This window comes from Oncorhynchus masou, chromosome 1, assembly GCF_036934945.1.
Source record: "Oncorhynchus masou masou isolate Uvic2021 chromosome 1, UVic_Omas_1.1, whole genome shotgun sequence".
NCBI lineage: Eukaryota > Metazoa > Chordata > Actinopteri > Salmoniformes > Salmonidae > Oncorhynchus > Oncorhynchus masou.
In genome coordinates, this window is record NC_088212.1 from 67,282,476 (window position 1) to 67,300,986 (window position 18,511).

Sequence of the window (18,511 nt, forward strand, 5' to 3'; positions counted from 1 at the left end):
CGTCTCACTGCTTCACTAGTCACCAGTCATTCATAGTTTTCCTGTGTTCCACAGATTGTAGCCCAGAAGAAGATGGTGAAGCCTTTATTCCTGAAGTATGCGAAGTACGCTGGGAAATCCACCATCACGGTAGGTTCCCCCTATTCATCACCCTATTGATCTCGCTCACCATTGGCTCACTGTTGCAGTAGCAGTGGCAAGCAAAATCAAATGCAATGACTTGTTCAATCAATTCAAGCAAGTAGATGATGTGAATCCTGTGATGTAAGGACGCTTCTCTGTACAAAGAATCATGACTCATATACAATATCTGTCATGACAAAGAGAGGGGGACGTTAAAGCACAGAGTGTTGTTTCAGTTGGATGGTCTCAACACCATCTGCCAGACCAACATTACATTGCCATACAAAAGGGAACAACACAGAGAAACTGTGTTTAACAGGCCTGCAGATCTGACCTTTAGTGGAGTGGGAGGAAGAGTCAGTGTTCCTCACTGCTCCTGTTAAGTCAGAGGTGCAGAGTCTGTGATCTCGGTGCCTTCTTATACTGCAGAGATGAGAGGAGAAAAGAGAAGGAGTTTTAACCAAGGAGTGAATCCGATGTCAACAACAGACCTTTTGCCTTATTGAGACCTATCTTTATTGATTTTACCCTAACAAACTATGCATAAATTGCCCTTGGAGAGAAGGGCTGAGAATGAGTTGCTTGTGATGGAAATGGCCAAAGTACAGATGGAATTTGAAGATCTTTCCCTTCGGGCTAGTGTTGCCATTATGGCCATTGATTGGGTGCGATCACATGACGGCAGCTTGCGTGAGGCGGTTTTGGGGGATATAATGGGTTTGTTTAAGCACGTCCTGTAGCAGTGTGGGCTTAATGCATTCTAGTGAATTAGTGCTAACCTGTGTCATGGTGTTTCTGAAAATGGCTTTTCCTGATATGATAATGGGCCTGGGCTTTGTTAGGTCTGTCCGTGAGATGGATCCCAATGACATGGCGTCTGCCTGTAATGTGCCTGCAGGCTAATCTGGAAGGTGGCAGAACAACAGTCAACTGTTTTTATTTTGTGTTAAAAATCCCTCCCCAGTCTTTGTAACACATCTCTCAGATATGCATATGGGGACATGGGATGTGGAGAACAGTTGATAAAATGGTAGGGATTAAGGTACCGTTGTATGCCGTTACCGTGGCTCCCACTGGCAAGCATCACATTACAATGGTCTTCTGACTGGAACGTTCATTGCCGGGCCATAATCCCACACATTATGCCTACACAACACTCAGCAGGACAATGGCACCATGATATGAGATACAATAAATCATATTCATCTAAGATGCATACTGTACGTACAGAACGCTTGACAAGCTGCTGATACGACACATGCACCAAGTGTTATAGCTTTGCTGTGTTGTATTGTTGATAAGCTGAGAGACCCATAGAGTTTGTTACTGGACCATTGCCACACTTCTGTCTGAATGACAGAAACCATACACTTTACTGTAGAAATGTTCTTGTTGTTTTGAGTCAACAGATGTTGTTCATTATTGTAGTAGTCGTGCATTTTAACACAGATAAAGTCCTGTTAGATAGACAGCACTTGATTCACTGACTTACCGGCGTATAATGACACGTATTTAGGAGGTGAGGGGCAGTAAAGGGCCAATACAATTTGTCCTAATGTGTTGAGATGACTTGTAACCTTCTAATTGTTCGTCAGGAGTGGTTCTGAAGGTGAGCAGCACTCACTGTAATGGGCTCATTGTAGTGATCTGGAACTCTTTGGGCTCTGACCACACTATTAGCTATGCAACACTGTGTCTCCTTTTAGTGTCTCCTTTTAGAGTGCTCCTTTCTCCCTAAGTTCCTCTCCACTCTCATCTCTCCTTTCTCCCCTCTCCCCGCTCATCTCTCCTTTCTCCCCTCTCCCCTCTCCCCTCTCCTTTCTCCCCTCTCCCTCTATTCAATTCAAAGGGGCTTCATTGGCATGGGAAACTTGTTTACATTGCCAAAGCAAGTGAAATAAACAATAAACAAAAGTGAGAAGACACAAAACAACATTAACCAAAAACGATTAGAATTTAACTGAATATTGAACTCAAAAAGGTTTTAAAAAGATAGACATTTAAAGTGTTATGTACAGTGTTTTAGCAATGTGCAAATAGTTGTAGCATGAATAGTAGATAAATAAACAGATAAATATTGGTGGTATTTACCATGTTGTTTGTGCTTTACTGGTTGCCCTGTTTTCATGGCAACAGGCCACAAATCTTGCTGATGTGACTGCACACTGCAGTATTTCACCTAACAGATATGGGAGTTTATCAATGTGTGATTTGTTTTCAAATTATTTGTGGGTCTGTGTGATATGTGGGAGATATGTATTCCTAATGTGGCATGTTTGGCAGAATGTTGGGAAGTGCAGCTCAGTTTCCACTTAATTTTGTGAGTAATGGGAACATAGCCTGTCTTCTCTCGAGAGCCAGGTCTGCCTATGGTGGCCTTTCTCAATAGCAAGGCTATGCTCACTGAGTCTTTACATTGTCAAGGATTTTCTTAATGTTGGGTCAGTCACAGTAGTCAGGGATGTTGCCACTGTGTACTCACTGTTTAGGGACAGATAGCATTACAATTTGCTCTGTTTTTTGGTCACAGCAAAAGTGTGTCAAATAGTTCTCTTAGTGTTTTCTCATAATTTGGTTGGTTCTAATTGTGTTGCTGTCCTGGGGCTCTGTGGGGTCTGTTTGTGTTTGTGAACAGAACCCCAGAACCAGCTGGATGAGGGAACACTTATCTAGATCCATCTCTCTGTAGGTGAGGGCTTTGTGGTGGAATGTGTGGTCATCACTTCCTTTTAGGTGGTTATAGAATTTAACAGCTCTGCATGCATTGTTTGGGGCTTTGTGTTGTACACAAAGTATATTTTTTGGCAGAATTCTATATGTAGAGTCTCAAGTGGGTGTTTGTCCCGTATTGTGAATTCTTGTTTGGTGAGTCGACCCCAGACCTCACAACCATAGAGAGTAATGGCTTCTAGAACTGATTGAAGTATTTTTTGCCAGATCGTAATTGGGATGACTGGTTGTATATTCATTTTGATGGCGTAGAAGGCACTTCCTGCCTTATCTGTTAGATCCTTCACTGTCTTGAGGAAGGTAACTGTTGTGTTGATGTTTAGGCCGAGGTAGGTATAGTTCTTTGTGTGCTCTAGGGCAACGGTGTCTAGATTTCATTTGTATTTGTTGTCCTGGTAACAGAAGCTTTTTTGGAACACCATTATTTTTCTCTTTACTAAGATTCATGGGGGCCCAAGTTTCAAATAATCTGTGCAGAAGATCTAGGTGCTGCTGTGGGCCCTGCTTGGTTGGGGACAGAAGCACCAGATCATCTGCAAACAGAATACATTTGATTGAGTCCAGAAGGGTGTGGCCGGATGCTGCAGACTGTTCCACTGCCCTCGCAAATTCATTGATATATTGTACACTGATTGTACAAAACATTTCCTGGATAGAGACTGACCAGGTGAAAGGTATGATCACTTATTGATGTCACTTGTTAAGTCCTCTCCAATCAGTGTAGATGAAGGGCAGGAGAGAGGTTAAAGAAGGATTTTGAAGCCTTGAGACAATTAAGACATTGACTGTGTATGTGTGCCATATATAGGGTAAATGGGAAAGACAAAATATTTAAGTGACTTTGAAAGGGATATGGTAGTAAGTGCCAGGCGCCCTGGTTTGAGTGTAGTCAAGAACTACAACACTGATGGGTTTGTCATGCTCAATAGTTTCCTCTGTGTATCAAGAATGGTTCAGCCAATTTGACACAACTGTGGGAAGCATTGGAGTCAACATGGGCCAGCATCCCTGTGGAATGCTTTCAACACCTTGTAGATTCCATGCCCCGATGAATTTAGACTGTTCTGAAGGTAAAATGGAGTGCAACTCAATATTAAGAAGGCATTCCTAATATTTTGTACACTCAGTGTACATGTTGAATAGGTTGGGGCTCAAGCTGCATCCCTGTCTCACCCCATGGCCCTGAGGAAGGAAATATGTGTGTTTATTAACAATTTTCAACTGAACACTTGTTGTTTGTGTACATGGATAATTTAATCTCTCTCTCTCTCTCTCATACTATCACCTGCTTTGTCACAAAATGTAGCATGTCTGTAATATTCCTTTAAATATGCAGAATAATACACTTTTTTAGCTATTAGTGCATTCCTTTTGGGGGCCAACCAAACAGTCTTGTGGACTAACTTTGGACCCATCTCCCATGCAGTGGTTTGGCCAGCTCTGCATTACCGTAATGGAACCACATCCGTTTCTGAGCTTGAGTGAACTTTCTGTTGAAGTTTTAAAGTAATAACACTCATGGTCGTGTCCACATGTTTATGTTTAAAATATTCTCATTGGCAAAAATTTGATTTAAATTTGACTAAAAATAACTTTTTTCAGGTACACGCTGAAGAAATTTCTGGCAACAATGGATATGTTGAACTGTTCTTCTGTGCCAAGAAACTGGATGATAAGGTAAGGGATTAGGGGCCTTCTCCTGATGGAAATGTCAATATTGTTCATGGGTGAATTTCTGCTTATTGCTGGCTGTTGAACCTCTCTCCTGTAATTGTGATTTCAAGATTGGATCTCTCTTTTTGACATAATCAGTCATTAACAAGACAAGAAAGATATACAATGCTGATATGGATTTTCTACACTTATAAATGTAACATTTATTTATATCCATATGCTTTACATTGTATTTACTGGAGGATACGACATACAGGCATCCAAAATACAGTGGGGAGAACAAGTATTTGATACACTGCCGATTTTGCAGGTTTTCCTACTTACAAAGCATGTAGAGGTCTGTAATTTTTATCATAGGTACACTTCAACTGTGAGAGACGGAATCTAAAACAAAAATCAAGAAAATCACATTGTATGATTTTTAAGTCATTCATTTGCATTTTATTGCATGACATAAGTATTTGATACATCAGAAAAGCAGAACTTAATATTTGGTACAGAATCCTCTGTAATTTGGTACAGAATCCAATTACAGAGATCTTACGTTTCCTGTAGTTCTTGACCAGGTTTGCACACACTGCAGCAGGGATTTTGGCCCACTCCTCCATACAGACCTTCTCCAGATCCTTCAGGTTTCGGGGCTGTCGCTGGGCAATACGGACTTTCAGCTCCCTCAAAAGATTTTCTATTGGGTTCAGGTCTGGAGACTGGCTAGGCCACTCCAGGACCTTGAGATGCTTCTTACGGAGCCACTCCTTAGTTGCCCTGGCTGTGTGTTTCGGGTCGTTGTCATGCTGGAACACGCAGCCACGACCCATCTTCAATGCTCTTACTGAGAGAAGGAGGTTGTTGGCAAAGATCTCGCGATACATGGCCCCATCCATCCTCCCCTCAATACGGTGCAGTCGTCCTGTCCTCTTTGCAGAAAAGCATCCCCAAATAATGATGTTTCCACCTCCAAGCTTCACAGTTGGGATGGTGTTCTTGGGGTTGTACTCATCCTTCTTCTTCCTCCAAACACGGCAGGTGGAGTTTAGACCAAAAAACTCTATTTTTGTCTCATCAGACCACATATCCTTCTCCCATTTCTCCTCTGGATCATCCAGATGGTCATTGGCGAACTTCAGACGGGCCTGAACATGCACTGGCTTGAGCAGGGGGACCTTGCGTGCGTTGCAGGATTTTAATCCATGACAGCGTTGTGTGTTACTAATGGTTTTCTTTGAGACTGTGGTCCCAGCTCTCTTAAGGTCATTGACCAGGTCCTGCTGTGTAGTTCTGGGCTGACCCCTCACCTTCCTCATAATAATTGATGCCCCACGAGGTGAGATCTTGCATGGAGGCCCAGTCCGAGGGTGATTGACCGTCATCTTGAACTTTTTCCATTTTCTAATAATTGCGCCAACAGTTGTTGCCTTCTCATCAAGCTGCTTGCCTATTGTCCCGTAGCCCATCCCAGCCTTGTGCAGGTCTACAATTTTATCCCTGATGTCCTTACACAGCTCTCTGGTCTTGGCCATTGTGGAGAGGTTGGAGTCTGTTTGATTGAGTGTGTGGACAGGTGTCTTTTATACAGGTAATGAGTTCAAACAGGTGCAGTTAATACAGGTAATGAATGGAGACCAGGAGGGCTTCTTAAAGAAAAACTAACAGGTCTGTGAGAGCCGGAATTCTTACTGGTTGGTAGGTGATCAAATACTTATGTCATGCAATAAAATGCAAATTAATAACTTACTTATCATATAATGTGATTTTCTGGATTTTTGTTTTAGATTCCGTCTCTCACAGTTGAAGTGTACCTATGATAGAAATTACAGCCCTCTACATGCTTTGTAAGTGGGAAAACCTGCAAAATCGGCAGTGTATCAAATACTTGTTCTCCCCACTGTACATTTCAGCGTTTGTTCTATTAAGTCTGAATTGAACTTGGCTTTCTGTAAATGCTGGTTCCCCGTTGAGACAAGCATTGTGAGAATGGTGTGTCATGGACCTTTGACAGATAGCCAGAGGAAGATGAGGGTGAGATCAGTGTGTGTGTGTGTGTGTGTGTGTGTGTGTGTGTGTGTGTGTGTGTGTGTGTGTGTGTGTGTGTGTGTGTGCGTGCGTGCGTGCGTGCGTGTGTGTGTGCGTGTGTGCGTGCTAAAGCAATGTTACGGTGTGGTTCTCTGTTTGCAAACAGCTCCTCCACACAAAGCATCCCACAATGGACCACTGTCCCTGAAGCTCTGCAGGTGTCTGTTCTTCCTATAGTAGCAACAAGCCGTACCCGAACACCTCCACACTTACCCTCTCTCTTTCTCCTTGTCTCTTAACTAATATCTCCGCCTTTCTCCTTCTATTCCTCCTTTACTCAGCATATCTCTCAGCGTCTTCCTCCTTTTCTCTATATATCTCTCAGGGTCTTCCTCCCTCACTTTCTCTGCCTCATGCTAAAACATACTCTTAGTGATTATCTGCAAAATACTGTTTTCCCCCCTTTTTTCCTACCATTCCATTTTTGTCTGTAATTTAGGAATTTATACATTTCAAGTATCCTGGCTCTGAAAGGCTACCTTGCAATATCCAAAGGACATGATCGACCTGTCCTTTTCAACTCTAAATTCCTGTGCCCTAACACAAGATGAGGAAATCAATCCAACATGGGCAAAGACAGCACAGACAGCAGTAGTTTTTCAATAAATTTCCAATTTGTAAGTCGCTCTGGATAAGAGCGTCTGCTAAATGACTTAAATGTAAATGTAAATGTAAATGGCTTGATGGAGGAAAGCTATGAAAAATGCATGGTGAGCTCAGTAAGAGGGAGTTTGTTGTCGGTAGAGCATTTAGGAGGGCTACGAAAGATATTTGGCAGCAGATTTTGGGAGCTGGAGCACTGAGGCACCTACAGTAGAGCTGGCACACCCACACAAGGCTCAAGGCAGAAGGTTCATATCTCAGTCAACAAGACTGGAATAACTCTCTGACATCAATGATTATAGCAGAAATCTTCTTCCTGCCTCTCTATGCTCTCAGAATGCTACCAAGTAAAGGGTGCAATTGGCCTCTGACTCTAAGCAGTGTTGGAGAAAGTTAACAGGGAGTGGAGGTAAAGTTTTGCTTAGTGGGTATTCATCAGAGCAGAGCCCACGCTCCTTTGTAAGGCATTTATTAGAGTTAGCAAGTTACAGTCTTTTTGATTGGCTGATTGGACCTAACCCAGAAGAAATGGGGTCATGATGAGCAATTTCATGTGGAAATAAAAACAGATTTCCAATTGCACTGTTTATGATTTAGAGACAAACAATAAAGGCTAATGAAATCTTCAGTGTACATTGGAGGCAGGGAAACTTATCAATGGTGGTATGGTGTGCTTTAAAACGTTCTCTTTCCTTTTCTTATTGACATAATTACATTTCAGTTGCAGGTAAAAACACTTTTTGGTTCCTGTTGGAACCATTTTTGGTTTTATGTAGAACCCTATGTGTAAAGGGTTCTACATGAAACCCCAAACAGTTCTATTTGTAACAAAAATGATTCTAACTGGAACCAAAAAGGGTTATTCAAAGGGTCCTACTATGGGGACAGCCAAATAACCCTTTTAGGGCGGGAGAAAAATAGTCAGTAGGCTGGAGATGGAAAGTGGGAGAGGGGGGGGTGGTGGCCACATGCTCAGGCGGATTAATTGCCAGGCTACTATCTTTGTATGGAATCTGTCCGTTCCAATGACTTTGAGGATCCCATTACACTGAGAAATATTACTCCAATAGACTATGCACATGATCTATACCACTCAAGCTATTAATACTGCCTGCTTCACGGTGGTGATCAGATGATGATGAGGCACTTTAGTATTGTAGTTGATTTACCAGCACAATGGTTGATGGCTCGGACAAAGTACCTTTTCAAAGGTTTGCATTTAAACTTCTTGAATGTTTAACCTTTTGTTTTCAAAGTACTCGAGAAGTGAGATACGTACAAAATATATATAATTGTAGATGGAAAGAGTTGCTGTGACAACCACAGTATGAGCAACATGGATTAGGCAATGAAATATCCCCCATTTATTTCTAATACTGTAATGCTGCCTGAAACGCTATCCAAGGTACTGAACAAACTGCTGGAGGGCATTATGGAACTTGTAAAATTATGGAACTCAGTAGACCGGGCTGGTCAAAGGTAACTTAATTAATGGTGCTGATTATATAAGTGGTAAGAGCTGTTATTGCTGGACAGGGATTAAATGTTGAATGCACGTCAGTCCACAGTGACGCCACTGGCAATGGGTTGCCGTGGCAACGATATTGGGGGCTACCTCCCTCTCTTTCCTCCCTGGCTGTCCCTGTGGAGCTGTATCAGGCTAATGCAACGAGAAACGGGGACATTAAATATCTTGTTTTGTGCCCCCCTCTCACTCTCTCACACACTCGTTCTTTCTCCCTCCATTCCTTTCTCTAACACTCTCACACACATACACTACATGATGTACAGAAATACTGTCTGTTGAGCCCTAAACAATCAATTGACCCAAACAAGCTGTAGTTGCTCTCAGCCTTACCTTGAGACTCAATGTTAAATTACTCTTTCACACCCTTTTCCTGATTTGATTTGTTACAGCAGTGAACGATACACCACATGCACAGGCAGGGGACAAGCTGTGTCAAATTTAGCACCAGGATGACCAAGCTAACATGATGACATCTGTGTGTGTGTGTGATTACAACAACTTGTTTGTTATTTGATTGTCTGAGGTAAATGACTGTACATTAATGGCTCAACCAGAATTAGTGTTTTATGTTTGATTGGTTTGTATATTTGACAGGATCTCTTCAGTAAGTCAGACCCCTTTTTGGAAATATATCGAATCAACGATGATGGGACGGAACAGCTCGTTCACAGGACTGAGGTAATAGACACATTCATTCCTTCTCTCTGTATCTACCTCTCCTTCTCCATGTGTGGTGAAAGTTACTCATGTCTAATGTGCTCTTGCTGTTGCAGGTAATCAAAAACAACCTGAACCCCGTGTGGGAGCCCTTTAAAGTGTCTCTCATCTCTCTGTGTAGCTGTGATGAGGACAGGAAGCTCAAGGTAAGAAACACAGGAAGTCATAGTGTGATGGTTTAACGTTGCTGCTGTGGTGTCGATGAATGAATGAACGGAACTGGTGAATGAAGTAACTTACTGGTGAATGAACAGTCAATATCAGAGGGTTCTGTCTGCCACTGTCTGGTTGTGTCACAGTGTCTAGTCTGGGATTCTGACTCCAGGGGAAAACACGACTTCATCGGAGAGTTTTATGCCACCTTCAGAGAAATGCAGAAAATTGGCGGTGGAAGCAAGGTCAGTCGAAAGGAGAGCGACTGCTGTCAGTCACTGTTGAATGTTTGATGTGTGTCACTGACGTGTCACTTATCTCTGACAAAGACAGAAACAGGTGAAAGGAACGTCGCGCTGCTCTTCTATGTTCTGCAAGTCGTACCGCAGGTCTGCAGCAGACGTCACGACTCGTAACTGTGTCTCTGTATGTGTTGTCTACCTCTTGTGTTGAAGGTCACATGGGATTGCATGAATCCAAAGTACAAACTGAAGAAAAAGAACTACAAGAACTCTGGGGTGGTCATCCTCAGTGACCTCAAGGTTAGAGCCAACATTTACAGCTCCTGCTCAGCAACTCTCCACTATTGAATACATAGAGAATCATCCCCGTCTCTTTGCTATACGGTTCGACTCTCTCAGAACATGTACACATAGTGCTGATGAATTAGTACTGCTCGTTTCAGAAATGCGATCATCCTCAGTTTACTGTCCACCCCCACAACCCAAATCTGTAAATGACTACATCTGTGGGTGGCTGTCACCGTGCTTTTCCCCTATGTTTTCAGTTCGCAGGTCTTTTAAAGTAGAGTTGTTTTGGTGTCTCTCAGGCCTATGGTTTCGGCAGCCTATCATTTGGATGATTTCATTTGGATTCATTAGTTTACTGCGCCCCAGCTCATGTGATTGCTGCTGTGTCTCAGTTTGAATCCTCTGCCGCCCCCACTGGGTGTGTGATCTCTAACTGGCATGGAGAGAACACACTGCACATCACAGAGCTGCTGCCCTCAGACTAAATGAAATCATCACCATTCTCCATGTTCATGCTTACTACATAATACTTGTTTTCTAAACACTGATTGCTACTGAGTAGTGGTTAAATAATAGTTTTAAAATACATACTTGTTCTTTTGTAAATTGAACAGCCATTGTTTAAAACTGGAACTCATCTAAAAACATTGATGAGTACTCTACCGAGTCTGAACCCCCAACCTCTGGGGTTTAGTTTAAAAGCTTCCTCTCTGTTCTGCAGCTTCACAGAGTGTATTCCTTCCTCGACTACATCATGGGAGGATGCCAAATCCACTTTACAGTAAGTTGAGCAGCCGATGCATGCACTAGCAGGTCATCATCACTTAGCAGCATGGTACAACGCTATGCTAACCTTCAAAACGTGTACGATCCACTGACTGCCTACACATTCTATACATGTTAATGGTTGCTTGCCTTCGTTAAGGTGTTGGAATAGACAATAGACGTAGTATTTTAACCTGCCTTTGAAATTTAAACCAGTGTTCCATTTCCAGGTTAAGTGCTGTCATCAAGGCCAGTGTTTTGATTAAATGCTACGTTCTCTAAGTGTGAAACATTACATTCTGCATTTTTTAACTAATTAAACATTACCCCGCTGACTGGCATTTTCCGTTGTTTTCGGATGATTCTCTCACAAGCTCCTTAGAAGGATAGCTGAGGCAATAATGAATATTCATTTAGGGGAACGGCTATGTTAGGAGCACTGCTTCATTGTAGCATAGACAGCCTTAGGTATCACCTTCCACAGATTAAGAACACTATAGAAGTCCTTTGATAATGCACTAATGATTTTAAAAAATACCTGCAGAATATTTACATGATCATTTCCCTTGTTGAGAAGCTGCAGTTCTCCCTGTGCCCGTATCTTTAGCACTGCTGACGTCAAAGAAGTGAAATATCTCTGTCCTTTTGTCACTCCTTTTTGACATGCCCTCAATGCATCCTGCCCATATGTTGGTCCTATAAATTGCTCTGAGAACATCTGTGCAATGACTGGACATAAAAATAGAAATTTAACAGACTGCTTCAGCAATGTTCATTTACGTATCTTAGATATTTACGTTTTCACCATATATTATACAGATTCACTTGCATAAGCAGTTATGCAATTATGCTTGAGGACATGATTGCGATGATATTACAGTATTTAAGACCTTGTGAGGGCGCTCCCGGGTTGAAATGTCACTCAATGGTGCAGGCTCCAGACACTTACACAATGGAAGTCAATTGATTTGTCATAATCTTCCTCTATAGAAACACAAGTTTGACAGAGCACTGTACAGAATAGCCTGCTTCAACACAACCTTCATTGACAGGTAGACTCTAGGTCTAGTGTTTATGGTGTTTGGTTTGTTTACAGTCTTCTATGAATCTGTCATTGCTCTAGGTGGCCATTGACTTCACAGCCTCCAACGGAGACCCACGGAACAGCTGCTCCCTACACTACATCAACCCGTACCAGCCCAATGAGTATCTGAAGGCTTTGATAGCAGTGGGGGAGATCTGTCAGGATTATGACAGGTTAGTCAGCACCACGCCTCTCTGCCCAGCCTTATCCTGACCTCTATCTGTGGGGCTGCTCTCTCTATGTCTATCAATGGGAAATGTAACTTTAACCGAGACAGTGGTTCTACTCCATCTAATTCCCAGCTATGAGGAGGTAATGGAATTCGTGGATTGCTGAAATAGAATAGAATTCAGAGGATCCTTTCTACTACTCACTAAAGCATGAGTTGGAAAATGAATGACAGAGTTGAACAATTATTACAATGATAAGGCCTCGATTCAATCAGTTCGAGTGATAACTCACGTTGTTTTGCCGGTGTTGAAGGTGTAACTGCGGTATGAGCCGGCAAATCGGCGAGTGGCTGTTCTTGTGTGTTACAAACCACTCCCTTCCTATTATCCCTACCGCGTTAGAAGTTCCAAACTGCAATAGAAAGTGTGCATGTTTTCATTTTAATTTGGATGGGGATAGGCTATCAGTCTAATTGAGGTATAGACAATATAACATCACACATTCGAGTGTCTGAACTTGTAATGTGACTGCATGAACTTCTAACACGGCTGCATGGGATTTGTCCCACATAAAGGTGGGTGTGGTTTTGCTGCATCCAATGGCAGTGTCCGAGATAAGGTAACGCAAGGAGCCGCTTGTGAATTTGACACCACCAAAACAAAAAAAACAGTAATTTTCATGCATTAATTAAATTAAGGTCCACCTGCAATTCTCATGCCCACTGCCGACACTTTCATTAAATCCCTATAGTTCCACCTTACTAGGAGGAAATTAGAGCAAACAAATTGCCTTTACACAGACATTACAAATGCATGAGGAGGCCCTGGGGAAATCTCAGATGAAGTTGCTTGGAGGCAGAATCAGTGTTTGAGATGAGGCTAGTCTGCTTAGATTTACTGCTGTCTCTGCTGTAGACAGCAGGTCTTGTTCTATCCGTGGTGGCGGATGCAGCATTTCCTCTGTCCTGTGGTGTTTACTGCACCCTGTGATATCCTATTCTGTCTCAGCCTGGCAAAGACTGCCTGTGCCTGGCGGAGCGGCCAAATCCCCCTCCATGGCTGGCAAGGGATCATTACCCCGATCCAGAGGAGAGGACACCCAGCCTGGCGCAGTGGCACAGCAGGATTAGCAGAGGCAGGGAGGGACAGTAGCAGGATGGGCAGAGGCAGGGAGGGACAGTAGCAGGATGGGCAGAGACAGGGAGGGACAGTAGCAGGATTAGCAGAGGCAGGGAGGGACAGTAGCAGGATGGGCAGAGACAGGGAGGGACAGTAGCAGGATGGGCAAAGACAGGGAGGGACAGTAGCAGGATGGGCAGAGACAGGGAGGGACAGTAGCAGGATGGGCAGAGACAAGGAGGGACAGTAGCAGGATTAGCAGAGGCAGGGAGGGACAGTAGCAGGATGGGCAGAGACAGGGAGGGACAGTAGCAGGATGGGCAGAGACAGGGAGGGACAGTAGCAGGATTAGCAGAGGCAGGGAGGGACAGTAGCAGGATTAGCAGAGGCAGGGAGGGACAGTAGCAGGATGGGCAGAGACAGGGAGGGACAGTAGCAGGATGGGCAGAGACAGGGAGGGACAGTAGCAGGATGGGCAGAGACAGGGAGGGACAGTAGCAGGATTAGCAGAGGCAGGGAGGGAGGGACAGTAGCAGGATGGGCAGAGACAGGGAGGGACAGTAGCAGGATGGGCAGAGACAGGGAGGGACAGTAGCAGGATGGGCAGAGACAGGGAGGGACAGTAGCAGGATGGGCAGAGACAGGGAGGGACAGTAGCAGGATGGGCAGAGACAGGGAGGGACAGTAGCAGGATGGGCAGAGACAGGGAGGGACAGTAGCAGGATGGGCAGAGACAGGGGTAGAGAGGGACAGAGGGCAGAGGGCAGAGGAGAGGCAACAGCAGGGCCATAGGTAGAAGTGGAGAGATGGCAGAATGGTGCACAGGGCTCTTAAGGGTTTGGGAAGATAATGGTTTCAATGGCTGGGGAGAGTTGGAGAGACAGTCTGTATATTTTAATTTGTGTGTGTGGTCACATGACTTTCCTTATACTGTATTTGTTAAGGATATGTCATTGACTGGTTATTATATTATTGTTACACTCCTCATTTCTAAATGACTAATTCAATATTTATTCAATATACACCAGGGCTATCGGAGACAGTCTTGTCAGACACTGGTTAATTAGAAACAAATTATTTCAAATTGGGTCTATTTTAGAGAAAAGATCCTCTTGTCTGTCGGCACAGAGCCAAATGAGGATTTACACTGTGAGTCATGCCAGTGTTGGCTCCTCCTCTTGAATGTGTGGAGAACGTTGGCTGCCTAATTAAAGAATGCAAGAGATAACTCTAGAACAGCAGAAGACCTGTTGGAGAGACACAAACTCTCGCTACCTGGAAAAGAGATGTGTAGGTAGCTAACTCAGTTTGGTGTTGGGTGTCACAAACATGCCTTTAGGTGTTGCGCCTACGTTACATATTGTGGGTTATCTCCTCCCACACCAGGCTGTTATTCAGGTGCACAACGTGGGCATGCAGGACTCTTGTGGTGAACATCAGGTGATGTTTGATCACTTTTACACAGTAGGAGCTGGATTAGGAGCCGGGCACCTTTTGCTCTGAGTGGGAAGTGGCTGGTTCTCCTACTGAGAGGGGAACAGGGCTCAGTGAAGACACCCGCCTGCAAGATCCGCTCTCACACCATGTCACGTGGAAGTGAGAAAGAGGTGCCAACATGGAGCCCACACATTGGTGCCATCCTCATTAACAGGCCTGGGAACAGCCTCACATTTGGCTCTCCCACTCTTCTTATTGGTGTCACGTTGAAATATGCCTGTCTACCGGGGTGGTAGTCCTCCACAGCATAGGAGTCTGTGAGACATAATTAGTTCTCTACTTGGGACTTATCACTTAGTACAGCCATGTGCTGCTTAAGAAAAGACACAGAGGTGGACTACTACTCCACACACACTGAACCAACCTGTAGGTTGTGATGTTTAATCCAGGGTCAATTGGAAAAAGGCATAAGAATCCTAAATCAAAGAGAATATGTATACCACTACAGAAAGGCTACTTCCCAGAGTCTATTTTATCTGGGGGAACCAGATCAGACTTCTTTCACTCTCGGGAACTTGTGGCACCTCTACATTTTCTCAAACACCAGGTTCTATTCCCACAAAGTATTAAACTGACTGATAGAACAGAGAAGCACCAAGCATCAGAACTAAGTAGCAGTAGCTCCAGTGGAAGTATTTGTACAGCGTCTTCTCTTGATACTACAGGAGCTTTGGAACATATTGACTGCATTTGCGTCAGAGGAGAAAAGTAAGATAAATCGCTGAGGAAACTTTGAGAAGTTGTTTCAGGTCGATCTCGCCGTTATGTTAAAATTATAAGTCTGATGTATTGTAATGAGATTTCTGTTTGGACAAAACACCAGGGACTAGATAGAATAGAAAGATACAAGACCAACAACAACAGCAGTATGTCAAAGATAGCTATTCCAGGCAGCGATATCAGACATCAGTGGTTGAGTAGTTTGAATTGTATTATAGAACTTGAAACTGGCTTTGCCACCGCCGAGCAGAGAGTATGTTGTAGACCCATTTCTCATTCGCCCATTGTGATGGATCTCCCTTGCATTACAGACAATAATTAACAAAACTATCCGCCCAATTTGACCCTGCATGCAGTTTATTCACTCATTTGTCATGATTTGCTGTCAGAGAAAATGTGTTTTCGGCACTTTGTGTTGCAGCCAATTTTGTTCTCGTACACCTCCATTGCTCCTGCAGGTTATTCCTGTCCTTTCTCCTGGATAGCGCTGTCCTGTGGGATTCATTAAACGCAGGATTAGCCATTGACAGAATCTGCGTAAATCTCCCCACGGAGGGTGGAGGGAGAGAGGAGGTCCACTTTCCCCTCTTTCTTCATTTGAGGATTAAGGAGTTGAGGATTAAGGAGATTAAGGACCAAAGTGTTGATGGAGGGAACAAAAAGAGAGCATTTCTATAACTCGACTGGGGGCAGAGAGAGAGAGAAATCATGTCTCCTGCTTTCCTTCATTGATCCAAGATGTTTTACCAGCTTTCTTTTGCCTGGGATGATAGAAAGGGAAGCGGATACCTAGTCAGTTGTACAATTGAATTCATTCAACTGAAATGTGTCTTCCACATTTAAACCAACCCCTCTGAATCAGAGAGATGGGGCCTTGAGTTTCTGTGCTTAGAGGGCAGTCTGAGCATCTTCCTCTAATGGACAGAACGGAGTCTGTGTGTCTGTGCGTGTGTCTGTGCGTGTGTCTGTGTCTGTGCCTGTGTCGGTGCCTGTGTCGGTGCCTGTGTCTGTGTGTGTGTCTGTGTGTGTGTCTGAGCGTCTGTCTGTGCATGTGTCTGTGCGTGTGTCTGTGTCTGTGCATGTATGTGTGCGTGTTTCTGTGCGTGTGTCTGTGCGTGTGTCTGTGTCGGTGCCTGTGTCGGTGCCTGTGTCTGTCTGTGTGTTTGTGTTTGTGCGTGTGTCTGTGTGTGTGTGTGTGTCTGTGCGTGTGTCTGTGCGTGTGTCTGTGCATGTGTCTGTGTCTGTGCGTGTGTCTGTGCGTGTTTCTGTGTCTGTGTCTGTGTCTGTGTCTGTGCCTGTGCCTGTGTCTGTGTGTGTCTGTCTGTGCCTGTGTCTGTGTGTGTGTCTGTGCCCGTGTCTGTGTCTGTGCCTGTGTCTGTGCGTGTGTCTGTGCGTGTGTCTGTGTCTGTGTCTGTGTGTGTGTCTGTGCCCGTGTCTGTGTCTGTGCGTGTGTCTGTGTCTGTGTGTGTGTCTGTGCGGGTGTCTGTGTCTGTGCGTGTGTCTGTGCGTGTGTCTGTGTCTGTGTCTGTGTGTGTGTCTGTGCCCGTGTCTGTGTCTGTGTGTGTGTGTGTCTGTGTCTGTGTCGTCTGTGTCTGTGTCTGTGCGTGTGTCTGTGCGGGTGTCTGTGTGTGTGTCTGTGCCTGTGTCTGTGCCTGTGTGTGTGTCTGTGTCTGTGCATGCATCTGTGCGTGTTTCTGTGCGTGTGTCTGTGCGTGTGTCTGTGCGTGTGTCTGTGCGTGTGTCTGTGTCTGTGTCTGTGTCTGTGTGTGTGCCTGTGTCTGTGTCTGTGTCTGTGCATGTACCTGTGCGTGTGTCTGTGCGTGTGTCTGTGCGTGTGTCTGTGCGTGTGTCTGTGCCTGTGTCTGTGCGTGTGTCTGTGCGTGTGTCTGTGTCTGTGCCTGTGTCTGTGTCTGTGCGTGTGTCTGTGCGTGTGTCTGTGCGTGTGTCTGTGCGTGTGTCTGTGCCTGTGTCTGTGCCTGTGTCTGTGCGTGTGTCTGTGCGTGTGTCTGTGCCTGTGTCTGTGCGTGTGTCTGTGCGTGTGTCTGTGTCTGTGCGTGTGTCTGTGTCTGTGTGTGTGTCTGTGCGTGTGTCTGTGCGTGTGTCTGTGCCTGTGTCTGTGCGTGTGTCTGTGCGTGTGTCTGTGCGTGTGTCTGTGCGTGTGTCTGTGCGTGTGTCTGTGCCTGTGTCTGTGCGTGTGTCTGTGTGTGTGTCTGTGCGTATGTCTGTGCGTGTGTCTGTGTCTGTGCGTGTGTCTGTGCGTGTGTCTGTGCGTGTGTCTGTGCCTGTGTCTGTGCGTGTGTCTGTGCGTGTGTCTGTGCGTATGTCTGTGCGTGTGTCTGTGTCTGTGCGTGTGTCTGTGCGTGTGTCTGTGCGTGTGTCTGTGCGTGTGTCTGTGCGTGTGTCTGTGCGTGCCCTCATGTATTACTAGGCCTGCTAGAGCAAAGGACCATGGTTTTGGGGATGACGTTCCACATGTGTTGTACTGCATATCCACCAAGCCCAATTTGATTTGAAAAAATACATATATTTTTGATTGGCTTGTTAGATGCTCCCCTGTCGGTCTTTAGAGAGAAAATAATGAGCAGCTGTAAGCAAACTGTGAATATCGGGGATGGCAGCAACCTTTGCGCATTTGGAAACCAGTTGCCTTTGTTGTGGCCTTGGTTGTTCGGACAGCTTCCCTCTTTCTCATGAGAGCGGCATCCTGAGAGAGTATACCATCTCCTGAGACAGAGGAAGCCCAATTGAAGATTACTATGTTTAGCACAGAGATGATCATTCTTAATTCCCAAGGGTGGATGATGAGACCAGAAGGGTTTTATCGTCTGTTTTTCCATTATTTTGTAATGTGCTGGAAAACGTATCAATCAGCCAAAGATGGGATATTAAAGTTTACTGTCCTTTAGTTGTCTCTAATGAGGGTTTTACAGGCAAATCTTCAATTGAATGTTTATTACTTCCTGCTTTAGTGTTCCCAGCCCATGTCACCACTCTCTCCCCTTCCTGCTGCAGTAAATACATTAAA

At 44.6% G+C, this 18,511-nt stretch overlaps 1 protein-coding gene across 2 annotated transcripts in view; it reads left to right on the top strand.

Moving 5' to 3' along the window:
* The window catches only part of LOC135548831 (copine-7-like), a 43,631-nt gene that overhangs the window by 12,897 nt on the left and 12,223 nt on the right, over positions 1 to 18,511 (top strand). The window contains exons 4-11 of one of the 2 annotated variants that reach the window (XM_064978803.1): positions 55 to 129; positions 4,456 to 4,530; positions 9,326 to 9,409; positions 9,505 to 9,594; positions 9,748 to 9,846; positions 10,057 to 10,143; positions 10,853 to 10,912; positions 12,020 to 12,153. In XM_064978803.1, coding sequence (XP_064834875.1) covers positions 55 to 129; positions 4,456 to 4,530; positions 9,326 to 9,409; positions 9,505 to 9,594; positions 9,748 to 9,846; positions 10,057 to 10,143; positions 10,853 to 10,912; positions 12,020 to 12,153 — 704 coding nt within the window. The remainder of the gene's footprint in view (positions 1 to 54; positions 130 to 4,455; positions 4,531 to 9,325; positions 9,410 to 9,504; positions 9,595 to 9,747; positions 9,847 to 10,056; positions 10,144 to 10,852; positions 10,913 to 12,019; positions 12,154 to 18,511) is intronic. The other variant, XM_064978814.1, reaches the window with a different exon arrangement.